The sequence below is a fragment of the Sebastes fasciatus genome, chromosome 18 (genome assembly GCF_043250625.1).
Source record: "Sebastes fasciatus isolate fSebFas1 chromosome 18, fSebFas1.pri, whole genome shotgun sequence".
In the NCBI taxonomy this organism is placed as follows: Eukaryota; Metazoa; Chordata; class Actinopteri; order Perciformes; family Sebastidae; genus Sebastes; species Sebastes fasciatus.
In genome coordinates, this window is record NC_133812.1 from 17,717,216 (window position 1) to 17,734,728 (window position 17,513).

Below are 17,513 nucleotides of genomic sequence, written 5' to 3' on the forward strand. Positions count from 1 at the left end.
AGAAAAAGTCCAATTAACTCGACTAAAATAAAAAATACACAACCCTTTCTCTCTATGAATAGGCAAATATTATAATTTCAAAAGTTGATTGGATTAAAGCTAGTTGTGATGTCACAAAATCATTCTCCTAGGTCAGGGGTCAGCAACCTTTACTATCAAAAGAGCCATTTTGGACAAAAATAAAATAAAAATTCTGTCTAGAGCCGCAAAACATTTGAGCATTGTGACGAAGGTAACACAGTTTATAGTCTAAGTATAAATCTAATGCAGTGAGGGCCAAAGTGCAAATGTACTACGGAGTATTAGGGCCACAATGAGGGAAAAAAATCAGAGATTTCCAGAAAAAAAGTCGTAATATAACGAGAAAAAAGTCATAACTTTACGAGAAAAAAAGAAAATAACACATAAAATTACTACTTTATAATATTATGACTTTATTTTCATGATATTACAACTTTTTTTCTCGTAAACCTATGACTTTGTTTCTCGTAATATTATGACTTTATTCTTGAAATCTCAGATTATTTTTTTTTCCTCAATGTGGCCCTAATGCTCTGTCGTACTTTCGTATATTAGACCTACAACAATGATAAATAAAATTAAAAATGTAAACAAAAAAACAGGTATTCATTTCCATTTTTAAAAATCTAAAGAGCCTCCATGTGGCTCCGGAGCCGCAGGTTGCAGACCCCTGTCCTAGGTACACAAAACTGAGTTTTAAAGGGGACTTATTATCCTTGTGTACTTTCTCCCTTTGATTTAGTGTTATATAGTTTTTTGTGCATGTGAAAGGTCAAACGCCCAATGTCCACTCCAAAGGGAGTTACTCTCCCCGACAGACACACTGCTCCTGAAATGCCTTGATTGAAGTCCCGCCTTTTCTTCCGTAACGTGGTGATGTCACCAAGTAACACATTTTGCCTAGAGGCTAGTTTGGAACGCCCTCAAACGAAGCTAGCTAGAGCGGAAGCCAAAAAGTTACGATCTGTTGACCAATCACAACAGTAGGCCAGTTGACTAATCAGAGCAGACTGGGGTTTTCGGGAGGGAGAGGGGGCAGGAGCTCAAACAGAGCGTTTCAGACAGAGGGTAAAAAGAGGTGCTGCAGCACAGCCGGTATGAACCTAAAATACAATGTATGAACCTGAAAATAAGCATAATATGTCCTCTTTAAAGGTACAGTGTGTAGGATTTGGCGGCATCTAGTGGTGTGGTTGCAGATTGCAACCAACTGAGTAACTCTCCGCCCACTCCTCCCTTTCCAAGACTGCGGTAACGTGACCCGCTGAGTGCAAAACCGTGGTGACGCCGTTCACCTCGCTCAGAGGTCATCCTTATCATAATAACACTACTTTGGGAGCAACGGAAGTCAGACGGCGGCTTGCGGTACCACGGTTTTGCACTCTGCGGCTCACGTTACCGCAGTTTCACAAGTGTGTCAGAGAACTAGATGGCCTTCAGGTAACTATGTAGATATGAAAGGCTCATTCTAAGCCAACAAAAACACAACGATTCTTAATTTCAGGTGATTATACACTAATGAAAACATAGTTATGAATATTATATTCCATTTCTGATAATAGATCCCCGAAATGTTCCATACTGTTCCTTTAAGATGAGCTCAGAAAAACTTTCCCCCTTCAGCTGAAGAATGTAAAAAGTGAAGAAACCGTCAGCAAAACATTTGCAAAACATTTTTGAGTAGAAGGGGACTTTTAACTTTATGATTTTGCTTGAGATGCCTTGAAAACCTCTTAAGGACCCCTGATTGCCCCCCGAACTCTATGTGGGAAACATTGATTTAAACTGATATTGATCTCGGCAAGGCTATTGTAGGCAGTAATCAGTCTTCTTAATATAAATAGTTTTTATTTTACAGCATTGTTCAGCTTGCCCAAAACATAAAGGCCTATTTCACTCTAGATTCGACAGTGTTAAACAGGTGGCACCCTTGTATATTTTACATTGGTTAAAATCATTTAACAACTTACACTATAATAGACTAAAAACATTTGGAAATACAATACAATTGCACTATGTACTGTATAGTCTTGTACTCTGAAATAATTTGCATTCTTATAGATAAAGAACTAAGAAACTTAACCTCAAGTAAACTACTTAAGTTTATAATGCAAGATTTAAGCAAAGAATTGAAACATGTATAATCTCATTACAAGAAGCAACTAATCATTGGTTACAACTGAATATTTTCAAGAGGATACAGTCGACTCAAGTTAGCTTAAAAGTTACCCAAAAACCAAACACACTGCTCTTTGACAAGTATCTGAGGACAGTTTCAAAATGTATAAACTCTTTTTTTCTCTGTTGACATTCTAAATATAGAAACATTTATCAGTATTACAAACATACCACCTGTGTGAAAAACAAGAGATGGCTTAAAACAGTATTACAAACTTTGAGAACTTGTACAAGTACTGTGTTTTTCATTACAATGACACAGCAAACTCAGAAAACATGAGAAATATCAACAGACGGCATGGAAAGCGAAATCCATCCATGCTTGTAAAACTCGTTGTCAGGGTTTGTGATCGAGTGTAAAACCGGTTAAACAACATCGCCATCGTCTACGATCACGCTAACCTGCATCGAGCTACGTCGTCACAACTGAAAGCAGGGATGTAGGCTGATAACAACTTTGATTGGCACATTATATCCATATATCACACAGCGCAAGTCTTCAGCAGAATCTCAGTTCATATTTTTGTGCACATCTCGCAACACATAAAAGTAATACTCAACCAGCTTACTGCACGTTTCTTGTTAATTAATCTCTTTGTAATATTTAAATTGCGATGAGGTCAGATGCGAGAAAGCTGAGGTGAAATTAATTAATTAAAAACAAAAATAGTTTTCTGATGCAGCGGGCTGCACGCGTGAACAGACCTGTGCGTGTGCAGCAGAGAGGAGCAGAGCTAATCAAAACTGGCATGAAATAATGCACATCAGCTACTGCAGTGCTTAGACTCTGGTTGTATCTTACAGTGCACACACACACATACAGTATATATACACATAGAAATGTGTTTGTCTTTCCGTTTGTTTCTCGTAGACCGTTTAATTGCACCACCATTATGAGAGCCACAGCTATTATGATCCTCAGTGTTGCTTAATTCATCACAATTTGGCATGAGAGCTGACTAGTTTTTGGCACTCTTCCCAGTTTTACATTTTTGCAGAAAGGCTTTTGTGCGCTGACAGCCCTTCAGAAATGTAAACACTCACGGATGATTCCTGGTGTTTTTTCCTACTTATATAATTTTGGATTAACCCCTTATAAAAGCAGAATACAAGCAAGCAAAAGATAAAACTTGAAATGATAATAAAATGATGTTGTACAGTGTGCATCTGTATATATGTGTGTGTGGAAATGCATGCCTGTTGTGTGAACAGCAACTGTGTCAGCGCCTGTTTTTTTGCTCTCACAGTGTTGAGGAGCTGTGTGCAAAGTCTTGGAAGGTGTTTGAGGAGTAGACGGAGCTCGGAGGGCTACCGAGCATCGACCCCATGATGGGGGAGTCGCTGATGGACTCCCCCGAGCACACGGAGTCTCTGAAGGGGGAGGGGGGCGACAGAGCCAGGGTATCCTCCAGGATTGGCTTGTTCGGAGTTAAATCCTCGCCATACCCGTCCTCCCCCTCGGGGTCATAAATGTAGCTGTGTAAGAGGTCCAATTCCTCGTCCTCGGACCCCTCTTCTTCTTCGAACACCCCCATTTGCGGGGCCAAAGGAAGCAGAGAGGGGCTCAAGCTCAAAGGCTCGTTGATGGTAGGGATCGCCTGCCTGGCGGCGTGGTCGTTCAGTGCGGGGACGTAGGAGCTGTGTGTGTCCACCACAGCCCCATGCGAGCGCTCTGCGGTGCAGCCCTTCAAGTGAGAGGGCAAGTAAGAAGCCGGCTTATCTAAATTAGACTCCAGCGCTTGTCCAGAGCAAGCGGGAGCCCAGAGGGGGCGCTGCGAGTCGCCCTCGTCGTCCTCCTCCGCCAGGTTGTACAGAGGCTTAGCGCCACGCGGTTCTTGCGGGAGTTGGGGTTCTGTGCCAAGGTCGCAGGTGGAGGGCTCACAACTGTGGGGGTCGGGGGTGTTAGTTAGGGGCCTGATGACCGCCGTCTGATTCAAGCCGGCTTCCTGTTTCCTCACATGCACAGACAGTCTGTGCCACACATTCCCTCCCCTCGGAGGGTGTCTTGCACCTGATTCAGACCATGACACAGACTTGCCATTAGAACTATGAACGAGATAAAGACCCAAAGTTACTAACACAAGAAACCGGGAGGGTTGTTGCAGAAAAACTTTAACACAGCAGCAACGTAACACAACTGAGCAGCAGCATTTCAACATTTCTGATGCATGTTAAAATACTTTTTTAACCACACGACTGACTTGGACATTAACAGCTTTGCTAAGGGGTTCACTCATCAGCTCTGAGGAGCATTACATTCATCAACTGTGGCACTTCACAAACATAGTGAGTCATAATGTGCTGCAGACAGCATTATGATCTTCAGATTGCTTCAGACATTAAGCTGACAGAGTTAGGAGCCACCCAGCTCATTTCCTCCCCTCTTAACTATTTACTTTTATAGTTGAAATGGGACGCATGCATTCAGGATCAGTATTTCAGTTGGTGTCTGAACTGGCCCTGAAGACGACACAGAGTTTAGTGCAGAATGAGCTAGGGACTGGCTCTAATGTGATTAGTTGGAGAGGTGGGGGGAGGGGAGGGGCGTTCATGCTGAGAAAAGTTAAACGTGAGGTTAATTCAGGATAAACCAAAAGCAGCAGGGTGGCATATCTCCTTCTTGGAGGGCTGCAGTGTCAAAAACATTTTTGCCATTGCCGGCTCAGGAGTGACAGGATCATAGAGGCAAGTGATTCCTTTAATTCATCAGACACTTTAACAAGCCAGATAGACTGAATAAAGTTGCTGCTGAATACAAAATGACTCAACAAACTCAAGCTGAGAGCCAAACAAATTATGAATAGTTACTTGCTACACATTTTTCTTTATGTCACTCGTCAAAATCAAGCTTAATTCACTGCAAAAGCTAAAATAGGTTCCCAACATGATCATCATCACAACAATGTGTGACACTGAAAATGGTGGATTTCAGCTTTAAGACTTTGGGACAAACTCACTGATTTTCTTTATGAATTTATGATCATCTGGCTGGTAAATTTCTCCCCCGGTTGTATCTAACACAACAGTTTGACAGTGCAGCGCTCCAGGAAAGGAGTTGAATGACCACCGTGCCAAAACATGTGCCAGCCTCGACACTTTGTGGACAGTATATGCTGCTCAGTTTGTAAGGTTAAAGGGTTAGATTAGAAGATTAGAAAGGCTGCATAGCAAGGGTGAGAGACAACACGTAAACATAGTGGGATCACTCTCATACTCTGCCCCACTCCTTACTTTAGACACCTGTCCGTGTGTCACTGCTGTGGATCTCAAAAAAGTTATATGCAAGTCTTTTGTCCTGTTTAGATGTGTGAAATCTATACTGTAATAAACAGGAATGAGTCCTAGAACCTGGAAATGAGTTACCATTTAAGCACTTCCGGTTCCCTCGTCTGGAAGTCAAGGGATTTTTTGAATGGGTCTTTAGTTAGATGCTTTAAATAAGGTCTGTGGTTAACACAAGTTTTGTTCGACGACATAAAATACATCAATAAATTCCGCACTTGTGGATTTTTAAGTCTTTTTGTGTCTTTAAAAAAGGCGGTTGCTAACAAGTGGATAAATGAGACTACTAAATGTCATCACGTCGACTCGCCCGCCGTTACAGCCTCATCGACTCGCGTTCATGCGACCGTGGTGTAGTTCGTTTATAGCCTAACGTTAGCTTTTTACTTCTAGTGATTGCATTTACACTTCAAAAATCATAAAAGTGGTGTTCATTTGTGAAGATTATCTTGCTGAACAAACTGTGTACTGTAAGTATCGTGAACGTGTGTTTGCCGCAGAGTTTATTTTCTCCAATAACTCAAAACCCAATCCAAAAATATTTTTGTCGAGGGAACCCAGGGTGATGCTAACTTCATGGTTGGCTTACAAAAATGCGTCATCCTTGAAGCACTTTATAATTACTGACACATTAGCATGGCCTGTTAGCTTTAAATCAATGATAGCAAAATGTCCCGCCTTGAGTTTTCTGTTAAATGTAGCTTAATTTCATCGATAATATTTCCCGCCCCTCAGAGGGAGGGGGATGTGCCATATAAATCACTGCTTAATCTTTCTAAATCAATGTGTTTAGTTTGAAATACATTGGGTTGCTGGAAAGTTAAAATTGGACCATTAACATCAAGCATAAACACTCAAATATTCTTGCATACAATAAGCACCTGCATGTTACTTTTGATGATTTATTCAGAGAAATGCCAAAAAAAACATCTTTGGACGACTCGCTGCACCATTTGAGTGTTTAGGCATCTCATAATTTTGTCAAGCAAGATGACGACGTAAAAGGTCACTCACTTGGCGTTGCCAGTCACAGGCTTCTTCCGGCGGAAGATATTGAGGAAGCTGTTGGTCCCGCACTGAGCCGACTTCCCGTCCCCAACATGCATTCGCACCACATCAGACGTGGTGAAGGCGCTTCTGACGTTCCTCTCTGGTTTGGCGATGATAATGTACATCTTAGGCGTGAACATGCACCCCAGCGCCACGGTTACACTCAGGCTGACGGAGAAGGACGTGGTTATGATCTTGTAGTTTGAGCCAAAATAGATTGGCACAAAGGCCAACCAGATGATGCAGGTAGTGTACATCGTGAAGGCAATATATTTTGCCTCGTTAAAATTGGCCGGGACGTTACGCGTCTTGAAGGCGTAGTAGGTGCAGCTCATGATTAAAAGGCCGTTGTAGCCCAGTGGCGCCACCATGCCCACGTTGCTAGTATTACAGATGAGGTAAACCTCACTTATGCTCGGGTACGACTTGACGGGCATGGGAGGCTCCAGGATAATGAGCGTGATCTCCAGAGTTAGCTGTAAGCTGATCAGCATGAAGGCGATGACCACCTGGGCCCAGGCGCTCATGAAACGGGGCTTCTTGGTGCAGATCTTCTTCTTGCTGCCTGCCAGGATGCGGGCGATGCGATTGGTTTTGGTCACCAGGGCTGAGTAGCACATGGCGGATGAAAGGCCCACCAAGAGCCGCTGCAAGTAGCAGGAGGTCACTGTGGGATGGGCGATTAAGGTGAACGGACAGATGTAGCCCATGAAGATGCCGGCCAAGATGATGTAACAGAGTTCTCTGCTCGAGGACTTAACCACAGGTGTGTCACGGTACTGGATGAACACAAAGGTGACAAAGGAGGTGATCAGGATGCCCATGCAGGAGAAAGCCACGGCCACCATGGATTCCACATCCGCCCAGTCAAGATACTTCAGAGGCAGGGGCTGGCAGCCTGGGAAAGAGCAGAGATGTGGGGTTAATCTTTTGTTGGTACTCTAGTAGTATTTTTTGTGAATGAAAGCTACATTAAAACAGGTGAAAAGAACCAATGAGCGAGAGGACAGCAACACAGATTTGGAGACACACGGGAAGTCAGATGTTTAGCACAGATCAGACGCTTCCAGGATGGCCTAAAATTGCTCGGAAACTAATTTGCATGTGTCAAAGCTCCAGTTCTGTCAGATTTATCTCTCATTTTATGCCAAATGTGTGTGTGTGTGCAGACACGTAGGTATGTGTGTCAACTCTGTCATGATGCGCTAGTTGCCATCAAACACCCAGAGGAAGTTTATGGAGCTTAATGGGAGAAAACTGACATCCCTAGACTTCCCCAGCTTAACACTCCATAAATTACATGCTGCTGCTAATAGCATTACAGTCACTGCCATCACAAGCAAGGCTATGCAGAGAGAAAACCCATTTCTGGTCTGCGATGCTAACTCCCAATATGTCAAATCATGAGAAATCTGACATTTTTAAATATGTAGCCTCAGGAAGCTTGGATATTTTCGACACAAAATGTGGAAATTTAAGAGCACTTCTGCAAAAGCACACTGAGGAACACTTGAGGGGAAAGTGTCTGAAGCGCACAGTAGCGAACTGTTGCTGTTTTTTTTTGTGTTTTTTTGACCACCCACCCAGCTTAGTTTGCCAAGGCAGCAGCCGGACAAGGATGGCAAAGATGAAATGCTCTTATCTGTATCAGTTCGTACACAATCCTCAAATCCCTTATTCCTCTAAAACCTGTGCTGCCATATCTAAGCTGGGAAAACCTTTGAATAATTCAAAAACAAAGCTCACTCTTGTGCTGTACATGGTCTCTCTGGGTAAATTCACGTTGACTTTGAAGAGAAGCCAGCACCATAATGAAATAAAAAATATATATATATTTTTTTTAAATCCTGCCCTAAATGAGGAAATGAGTGAACATATGGACAGTACAACCTCACTCTATGAATAGGATACCAACTCTCTCTATTAGTATTCTCCAGATAGGGACGTGTAATGAGGGTGAAGGGAGAATTTCTTCCTCGACAGCCTGCTGAAATGTATCCCCAAGCCTCTCATGGCAGTAATAGGATTTTACACCTGGGAACTGAGAGCTCTTCTCAACTCTATAAATCGCTGTCAAAACAACCACTGGGTCTCAACAAGGCAAAGAGCGGGGAGGAGGGAAGGAGCAGCGTGGAGGTTGAGACTGCTAAGAGAGCAGGGTCATTGGACCTGGATGATGAAGAGCATCGGCGGAAGGAGGTGTCAGGGTGTGAAGTGTGGACAGCCTTAAGGGGGGATGATATTTGAGTGTGCAAAATCGTTTTAGAGAAAGGGTTTGTGCTGTTTCAGTGAGATAGGTCTTATAAGATATACATGACTTGATAAGGAAGCAGGCTTCGCTTCAAAAGGCTTAGCTAGGGTGCAAATACATGAAAATAAATGGCTGAAATAATGAGTGAGGGGTGGTTAAAGAGGACCTATTATGCTTATTTTCAAGTGCACACTTGTAGTTTGGGTTTCTACTAGAACATGTTTACATGCTTTCATGTACAAAAAACATTTTATTTTTCTCTTCATGAACTTTTTTCACCCTCTGTCTGAAACACTCTGTTTGAACACTCCCCCGAAAAGCCCAGTCTGCTCTGATTGGTCAGCTGATTGGTCACTGTTGTGATTGGTCAGCCGAACCAAACTCTTCAGACTCCCCTCCAGCGCCGCTCTAACTAGCTTTGTTTGAAGCCGTGCCAAACTAGCCGCTAGGCAAGTATTATGCAAATGTGTGACTTGGTGACATCGCCACATTACGGAAGAAAAGGCGGGATTTCAAGCAAGGTGTTTCAGGCAGTTCAGGAGCAGGGTTTCTGTGGGGGAGAGTATCTCCCTTTGGCATGGACTTTGGGCTTTGTAACTTTGCAGACCTTTTACATGCACAAACAACTATATAACACACTAAAGGAAAGAAAAAAAGCATAATAGGTCCTCTTTAAGGGATAGGAAATATAGAGTATCAATGAACATTGTTTATAAAATCAAAAGTAGATTGGCTCAGAGTGTCTCCCCTACCTTCCAGGTCATTATCGGGCCACCATCCCAGCTCACACGCCTTACAGGTAAACTCATCCTGGACGATCTCATTGTCTTTGCATGTGGTGCAGATCCAACAGCAGCTCACCTCGCCCTTCCTAATCACCTGCACGCAGAGAGGTCAGACATCAACGACGAGGGGTCACAGACATCTTAGTAAGCAGTCACAACACTTATCAAACCGGGACAAGAAGCACATCACGCCCCAAGCAACCTAAACAGGTAGTCGGCATCAAGGGGATATCAAAGACAGGGATATGTTGGTGCATTCTTTTTTTTCTTTTCTTGAGCCCCAGACATACTGTTTATAAAACAAGGCCAGCAGCTTTTACATTCTGCTCCCGGAGAAGCTGTTACCAGCACTGTGATATGTAAAGCAGGGTGATAAGTGGGGCAGGAAACAAAGCAGATAGGGGGGGGGGGGAGCGTGAGCAGCCAGAAGAGAGGATGCACCCTCCCTCAGGCCACTTAGAGTATAGCTAGACTGAAAACAATCGGCTCAAGATGAAGCAAATCAGGGCATTTCTTCAAACTGGGCTCAATACCAGTTTTTAATATTTACTATCGTGAACTAGTTTTTCCCCTCAGCCAGATAGGGTGATTTGTTCACTTATACAAACTTTGTGTGTGGCATCATTTAGACCGATAAGACTTTAAATCTCATTAGTAATCGTGAAAAGCACAAAGATTTTGTCTTTTTTCCCCTCAGAACCTTTTTCAATCATGTATAATTAGACTGAGAAAACATGCCTGTAAATGATTTCCTCCTTCTTGAAGCATTTTATATATTATTTAATTGATGAAGCAGGATGCCGAAATGTAGGACACAGTAACATCCCCCAAAGTTTACTACCGGTTGAGGATGCTTTGGATGATTAGTAAAGAGAACAAATGGGAAGCGTCGACATTCATAGAATGGTGCATCACGTCCAAGCAGTGACACAGTTATCAGTACAAAAAAAAAGTCATTAGAGAGCACAGGGGAAATACCATTTCCGCCTTATCTGATTGTGCTTATTTTTAGCCGTGCTAGCGGTGTGGACCTAGGGATAGCGATGATGGTTTGGTCAGCCGGTCTTCCGCTTACAGAAATATCTGAACATGAACAACTTTTGGATGGACTGCCATCACATTTTGTTCATACAGTACATGTATGGTTCCAACATGATGTATCCTAATGACCCTTGACTTTTCCTCTATCACCACCAGACAGTTTTGGTTCAGAGTGACATGTCTCGACAACTACTGGATGGATTGCCATGAAATTTTGCACAGATATACATGTCCATCTCAGCATTATTTGTAATAACTTTGATGATTTCTTAAAAGGACATGTTCAAAATTTTTGGAACTTTCTTGTCAAGGGTTATATGAGAAGACTGATGACACTGAAGCCACCACCAGCAGCCGGCTATCTAAGCTTAGCATAAAGACTGGAAACAGGGGGAAAACAGCTACCAGCACCTCTAAAGATAGATTAACACTTTATATCTCATATGTTTAATCCATAGAAAAAACAAAGTTCCCGGCCAAGAAACAGTCCAGCACATAACGACCCCTAAAATGTATAATTATTGTTTTAACACCTCAGTTATTGGTCGACATTGCTTGCTAAACATCAGCATTTGGAGCGTTATTTAACCTCCTTCACGAAAAGCTAGTATGACATGGTTGGTACCAATGGTTGATGATTCCTTGGGTTTTCTAGTTTCATATGATGACAGTATCATTCTAGCTTTAAAACTGAGCCTGCTACAACCTCCATATCAATTGCGATAATGCGTTAAAGAAATTAGTGGCGTTAAAATTCATTTTCGTTAATGAGTTATTATTGCGTTAACTTTGACAGCCCTATTCTCTGCACAAAAGTTATTCTTTAAAACGTTAAAAATGCCAGAAAAATGTGCAGGCTGCTCTACTGAGAGTTCCATTGTGTGTGTACTTGCCAAAGAAACATCAGTTTGTCACGGTCAGCCATGGTTTTTGTGCTCGGAGGTCAGAAGTTGAAGACCTCCGAGTTGCATGGAAAGCAGCATTAGTCTTCTTATGAGACTTTTTACTCTTGGACAAATTGGAAAGAGCATTCTTCGAGTATCCATCTTGTGTTGGCGTTCTTGGAATTGATAAAGCACTTTACCGTGAAAACTCATTATGTGTGTCTGCCTGGCCAAACTCATCTCCTTGTTGCAATGAGAATTAGCTAGTTAGAGCAGGATCGATGTTAAATTAACTCTGCTGGTATTCACTTAACGTATATATACACTGGCACAGTGTTGAATTAACACTTCTAGATAGTTCTGGACCTCCAGAGTCACAAAGCAAATTACCCACTGTTAACAACTATTGATTTTTCAGACTTCAGACTAAGTTAACACTGGTGAAGTTCATTAAACGCTGGGGGATTTGAATGCCCACCTTGATCTGTCCTTTGGAGCAGGGCTCACTGCAGACTGAGCGGACCATGTCACTGCTGTTCAGCCACAGCTTGTAGTCGTCGATGCTTAAGATGCCCTCGTGCCAGGAGCCCACGTTTAGGTAGTCATAGCCATCACTCACACCCTGTAGATTCATGATGTCATACCTGGATATACAGAGGGAGGGACGGAGAACCATGATGAGCAAGAACAAGTTTAAGTGGCAACGGGACAAAAAAGGGGGGCAAAGTAGAAAGGAGGAGAGTTCAAGATTACAAACAGAGAAAGAGGGAGACATAGAGGGAGGGGAGACGGAGACAGGTAATTTAATGATAACGATTCCGCAGCTTAGCAAACCTTTTATCCAAAGTCACTTAAACGGCTTTACAACCCTGTTAGTGTAATATCAAGAGCTCATGCCTGTGTGCACAGCGTGGCCTTTCTATCTTTATATTGAACCAGGATGTGCTCCACCTGACCTCTAGTTGACGGAGTAATGACACGCCTGTGATTTCTGACTGTCAAATGCTGTCTGTCGGACTGAAGAGAGATGAAAGTGGCTGCCGCAGCGGACAATCCACTGAATCTGTTCCAGTCCAAACTAATTACATCCTTCTGTGCTCAAGATTGGTGCACACTCGTGTGCATGTGCACGCGTGCTAATGAGTAGGAGAGTGTTATACGGGAGAAATTCACAGATTACTACCACGCTGAGGATATGAAATGTCTATTTCCTGCCTTTTTCTATATCCTTACCACCTCCTCGTCCTCTTACCTTCCTGGGGTGTCTCCGTTTTGATCAAAATAAATCTCCTCTCCTGAGACGCCTCTGAAGGACGTCTTCAGCAGGTAGTCCAGCAGCTTGCTGCCGTCGATGGGGTCCATGGCCTCACAGAGCCCCGGCTTCCCTGGGCACAACTCCTTGTGCATATCATGGAGGCCGTGAGCCATGGCATAGATGGCATTGATGACAAATCCCATTTTACTATCCTGAACATAGTTTTCATGCAGACTCTCATTTCCTGTTAGAGGGGAAAAGAAGAGAACATTAAAAGGATGGAAGAATTTCTGCAATTTTTACAGTTGAAGAAAACTTTCTCGTAGGGTTGTCCTCGACCAAAGAAAATTCTCTAATACAATTTTCTGGACTAATTGATTATTTGATTTAATCGACAGATCTGTAAAACTGAGTTTCTCCACAAAGAATCACACAAAATCACAACTTTAAATCTTGTGTTTACCAGAGATGTGCCCATAAGTGTCTTGAAAATAAGTCATTCAGCATGAAAAAAGCATAAAAAACGACAAATCGTCTAAAGAAATCTTAGTCAACTAAGACCAAAACGAATCGACTAAGAGGGGGCAGCCCTACTTTCTTGTTTGTCTGGTGTTTTGTGCTGCATTCAGACTGCAGTCACACTGTAGGAACATTGTGTTTTCCACAATGCATAATTAAATTAGAACCAGACATGGAGAATTTATTGCAAAGCAGAACCTTTTTTTTGCAGCAAAATATATCAGCATACAAGGAAATCACAACACGATGTCCAAAAGCTCAATAGGAAACAGATGTGGAGCGCAACCATAGTCTGCAAACGCCAAGTTGCACTTCACCGTCAGCCCTTTAAAGGTGCTGTCTCACAGTCAAACTTCAATGTTTTGGGAGGATGGCAAATAAAAGTAGGAAATGTTAAATTTTTTTGCATCCTTGTATGAAGAAATTTCTTCAAAGTTTAACACTATATTTACATTTTCTTTGCCCCTTTTTGCAAGGTCACCCATGCGCGAAATTAACATTTGCCTCCCGTTCGCTTCCATTCTATGCGAGCGAGTGGACGAAAAAACATTTGCATTCGGCTGAGAAGCAAATTTGCATCTTTGCATTCGAAGTGCAGTTCGACTTTGGTGTACTTTCAGACGATTATATCTCCTCAGCAGGCGATGGTCACTCGCCTGCATTCGCGCATGTGTGACCGTGCCATTAGACAGTGCATTTAAATATATTGTCTACATCATATACACCAACATGCACATACAGCAGAGGGTGTGATCTGTTTCAATACAGCGACATCTTTTTCAGGTGTTTCAGCCTTTTGGGTGAACAGAGTGTGCTGGGTGAGCCATTCCTTTGTGCAGTTTTTCAAAGTGTAAGGCCGTTTCCTTGTTATTCCTCATAAACAAGCCCAGTGCTCCACATCAGAGTTTGACTAAAGCAATCCTCGCTCCGGCCGAGAGCCTGAGACTATCAGCACAAGACATCTCACATTTTACGAAACTGCAGTTTTAAAACATTACAGAGAGTATTGTGTCAAGGAAAGCATCAGTCAAACTCATCCTGCTTACAGAGTGCAGGTGCAAATTCTGATAAAATCATCACCTTAATAGTGGCAAGAAAAATTCACTTACCACCTTGAAGGTCTTTGGAATAAAAGAGGTATATGAAAATGTGATACAGAGGAGGTAGAAAAGCAACTATATGACTGTACTGCTCTGAGATAGTAACAGTCATTACAAACCACTAATTGATTTTATTTATCAGTTGATTAAAAGCATGCTGAGCAATTTATTTTTAATGTCAATTTGATTGCATTGTTCATTGAATCACTTTTATTAGTTTTGTTGTGAGTGATTTTGGATTGTGATTTAAATGCTATTAACAAGCCGAGAACACAATTTACCATGATCACCTTTTGGGAGCAAAGGGAGAGGATATTCAGGAAGGAAAACAGAGAAGAAAATACACAGTTTGTGTTATTATTCATGAGTTTTGTACTCTGGTCAAATTCAACTCCCTGTGAGGACAATGCTCCTATTTATAAACGATTAACTATAATTTTTTCTGTTGTCACCCACCGGAGCAGACTTTCTTGAAGTTCTTGTTTTCCTGTGGGTGGCCCGCGAGGCGGCACTGGAACCGGTACTGCCAGAACTCAGAGAACCAGGGGTTCCTGGTGTTGGAGTCCAGACGCAGCTTCAGGTAGTAATCGTCAAAGGTATTGACCAGCGGTGATTGCAGCTTCATGGTGATTCCTCCCTCTGCTTCCTGCTCATAACCCTCCACAACCTCGTAACGGTCTGCCCATCCATCACTGCAGGAGCAAGAGAGACAGAAGAAGAGGCTATAAGGTAACGATCGCAGGGGGACCAGTAAAATATATTAAAAACAATTACAGTAAGAATAAAAGTCATAATTTAGAATGAGAGTCACTCCTTTACAGTACTGTCACATGTCTTTAATATTGGATTGTTGTAATTATAATTTACACTGCAGACTGACATGCCCATAAAACTATTCACAAGAGTGACATCACAGTAATTTAATTTCACACAATGTAAACAAAACAGGTTCCAATAATACAGCTTTACTTTGAAGGATAGATTCTCTATTCTATTCATGATTTTCTGTCTTTTCTTAGGGGGACAGGGCAGTAGAGGTACCAAATCTTCAAACTGAACTAACTATATTGAATCACAGATGTTACTGAATCAATGTGCAGCTTTAGCAGTCAAGCTGTCCTTACTGGTGCCCAAAAGCATCTCTGTCGGTTCAGCCCTTAGTTCCTTGTTAAAAGCTTATTAAAAGACCACAGAAACGATCATGATGTGATAACTCCACTGCAAATAGTCACCTGTTGAGATAATAACCTTAGGACAGTGCTTGCATGGGCCTAGTTTTGTACCAAACTGAACATAACAACTTGTTACTGGACTTATAAATGAACTGAAGACAGTCAGAATTGACTGAATATTGTATTGTATAATGTATGAGTGGTGATGCGTTCACTGATCAATGTACTGATTGTGCATTTGAATGGTGATGTAATTGCTAAGAAAAAAAGTGAAGAAACATACAAATCTTAATAATCAGTTAATTGATTTGTCATTTCCACTTTTAAAGGGAGCAGTTGGATTATAGAGGAAGTACAGCATGAAAACAGAACCACTTAAATGCCATTTGGACGTACAGCGCAGCAAACATAAGCAGCAGTAAGGTTGCATTAACACATGATCAGGCGGTGCGGCGAAAAACACAAGTTATTAGTTAGTTAGAATGGGGTAGTGCGTTTGGGCTGCGGCTGCGGCTGCGGCTGCGGCTGCGGCTGCGGCTGCGGCTGCGGCTGCGGCTGCGGCTGCGGCTGCGGCTGCGGCTGCGGCTGCGGCTGCGGCTGCGGCTGCGGCTGCGGCTGCGGCTGCGGCTGCGGCTGCGGCCGCAAAGGGAACAAAAAAAACACAGCGGTATGCGGCAGGAAAATAGAATCAGAATCAAATTTTGGAAAAACGCAACCCGATGTCATGCTGCGGTGCCAATCCCGTAGTCGACGATCCATAGCTGTACAACCCAGCCTTAAGGGAACAAAAGACATTAATCGTCGCAGTAAATGGGCCATTAAAGTGACTCAGCCAGACCTCTGCACAACCCTGCGGAGAATTGTCGCAACGCCTGATCACGTGTGAATGCAGCAGTGACATTGAGTAAAAGGCAATATTGAAGTAGAGCAGCTGTGGGCTGAATCTCATGTTTGGTATGTCTGTGTTCAGATAGAGACTAATGGGAAAGTTTCTATCAAACAACAGCGAACGTAATGACAGAACAACATCAATGCACAAACCCAGACTCTAGGTCATGTGTTGCATTCAAATAATGAGCTTCCACTACAAGTAGATAGACCACAGCTTCTACTCTTGTACGATGTTACTGTAAATTAGCGTGGCAGCACTGGTTGGAGGCTTATCTCAAGTCCACTGCAGCAATCCTCAATTTAAGAGGATGGAAATCTCACCATTAGTGCCTCAACTGTAATTGTAGGTTTTACACAATCCCCTCAGCTTGCTTGTTTGTTTGCTTGTGTAACCCTCGGTGTGAGAATATCTACCCCACCAAGCCAATTTGGACACACAGCTGGCCAGTGGGCTCTAAGAGAAATGGAAAACACTTCTGAAAAACAAATTAACAGATAAACAGCCCCACTCTGAGCTCTGCGTTCTCTCTAAATCTGAGCCAGTGTGGGGTTTCTGGCTGTATTTTATTCTGGGTCTCTCTATCTCTAATGTGGGCTCCAGGCTACTGCCTTGAAATACCTGTGCTATCGACAGCTACACACCAATTACGTATGACTCACCATGGAACCAATTACCTCGCACACATGGGATGTTCTGGGTGAAGGATAAGGACGGGTGTGTGTCCGTGTGTGTGTGTGCAGGTCAAAGTTTCTGACCTTTATGTCCACAATTACCGTCAGCCAAGAAAAAGGAGACTTTCAACCAAATTTGTGAGAATGTAAGGAGGAAACTTTAAAACCAATGTGATTAAGCTAGTACTGTATATCCCTTCTCAAGCTAAAAGACAGATGGATTCCTACTAGAGATGTACCGATCCCACTTTTTAAGTCCCGATACCGATACAGATACCTGGTTATACCTGGGTTTGTACCAATCCGATACCAAGTACTGATCCGATACCAGTGTTTAAGTAATAAGCTGTATGCCTCATTGTGTGGAAGTCACTGTTCTTTTACGTATACGGCAACATCAGACTTGACTTAA

At 42.6% G+C, this 17,513-nt stretch overlaps 1 protein-coding gene across 2 annotated transcripts in view; it reads right to left on the reverse strand.

Annotated features, from left to right (window-relative positions):
* Window positions 1–1,860: 1,860 nt before the first annotated feature.
* grm1a (glutamate receptor, metabotropic 1a) overlaps window positions 1,861–17,513 on the reverse strand; it is a 38,172-nt gene continuing 22,519 nt past the window's right edge. Inside the window, exons 4-9 of one of the 2 annotated variants that reach the window (XM_074615720.1) lie at window positions 14,823–15,058; window positions 12,745–12,991; window positions 11,971–12,136; window positions 9,535–9,661; window positions 6,496–7,429; window positions 1,861–4,245 (exon numbers count right to left, since the gene is read on the reverse strand). In XM_074615720.1, the coding sequence (XP_074471821.1) occupies window positions 3,441–4,245; window positions 6,496–7,429; window positions 9,535–9,661; window positions 11,971–12,136; window positions 12,745–12,991; window positions 14,823–15,058 (2,515 nt within the window). In that variant the 3' untranslated portion in view covers window positions 1,861–3,440. The remainder of the gene's footprint in view (window positions 4,246–6,495; window positions 7,430–9,534; window positions 9,662–11,970; window positions 12,137–12,744; window positions 12,992–14,822; window positions 15,059–17,513) is intronic. The other variant, XM_074615721.1, reaches the window with a different exon arrangement.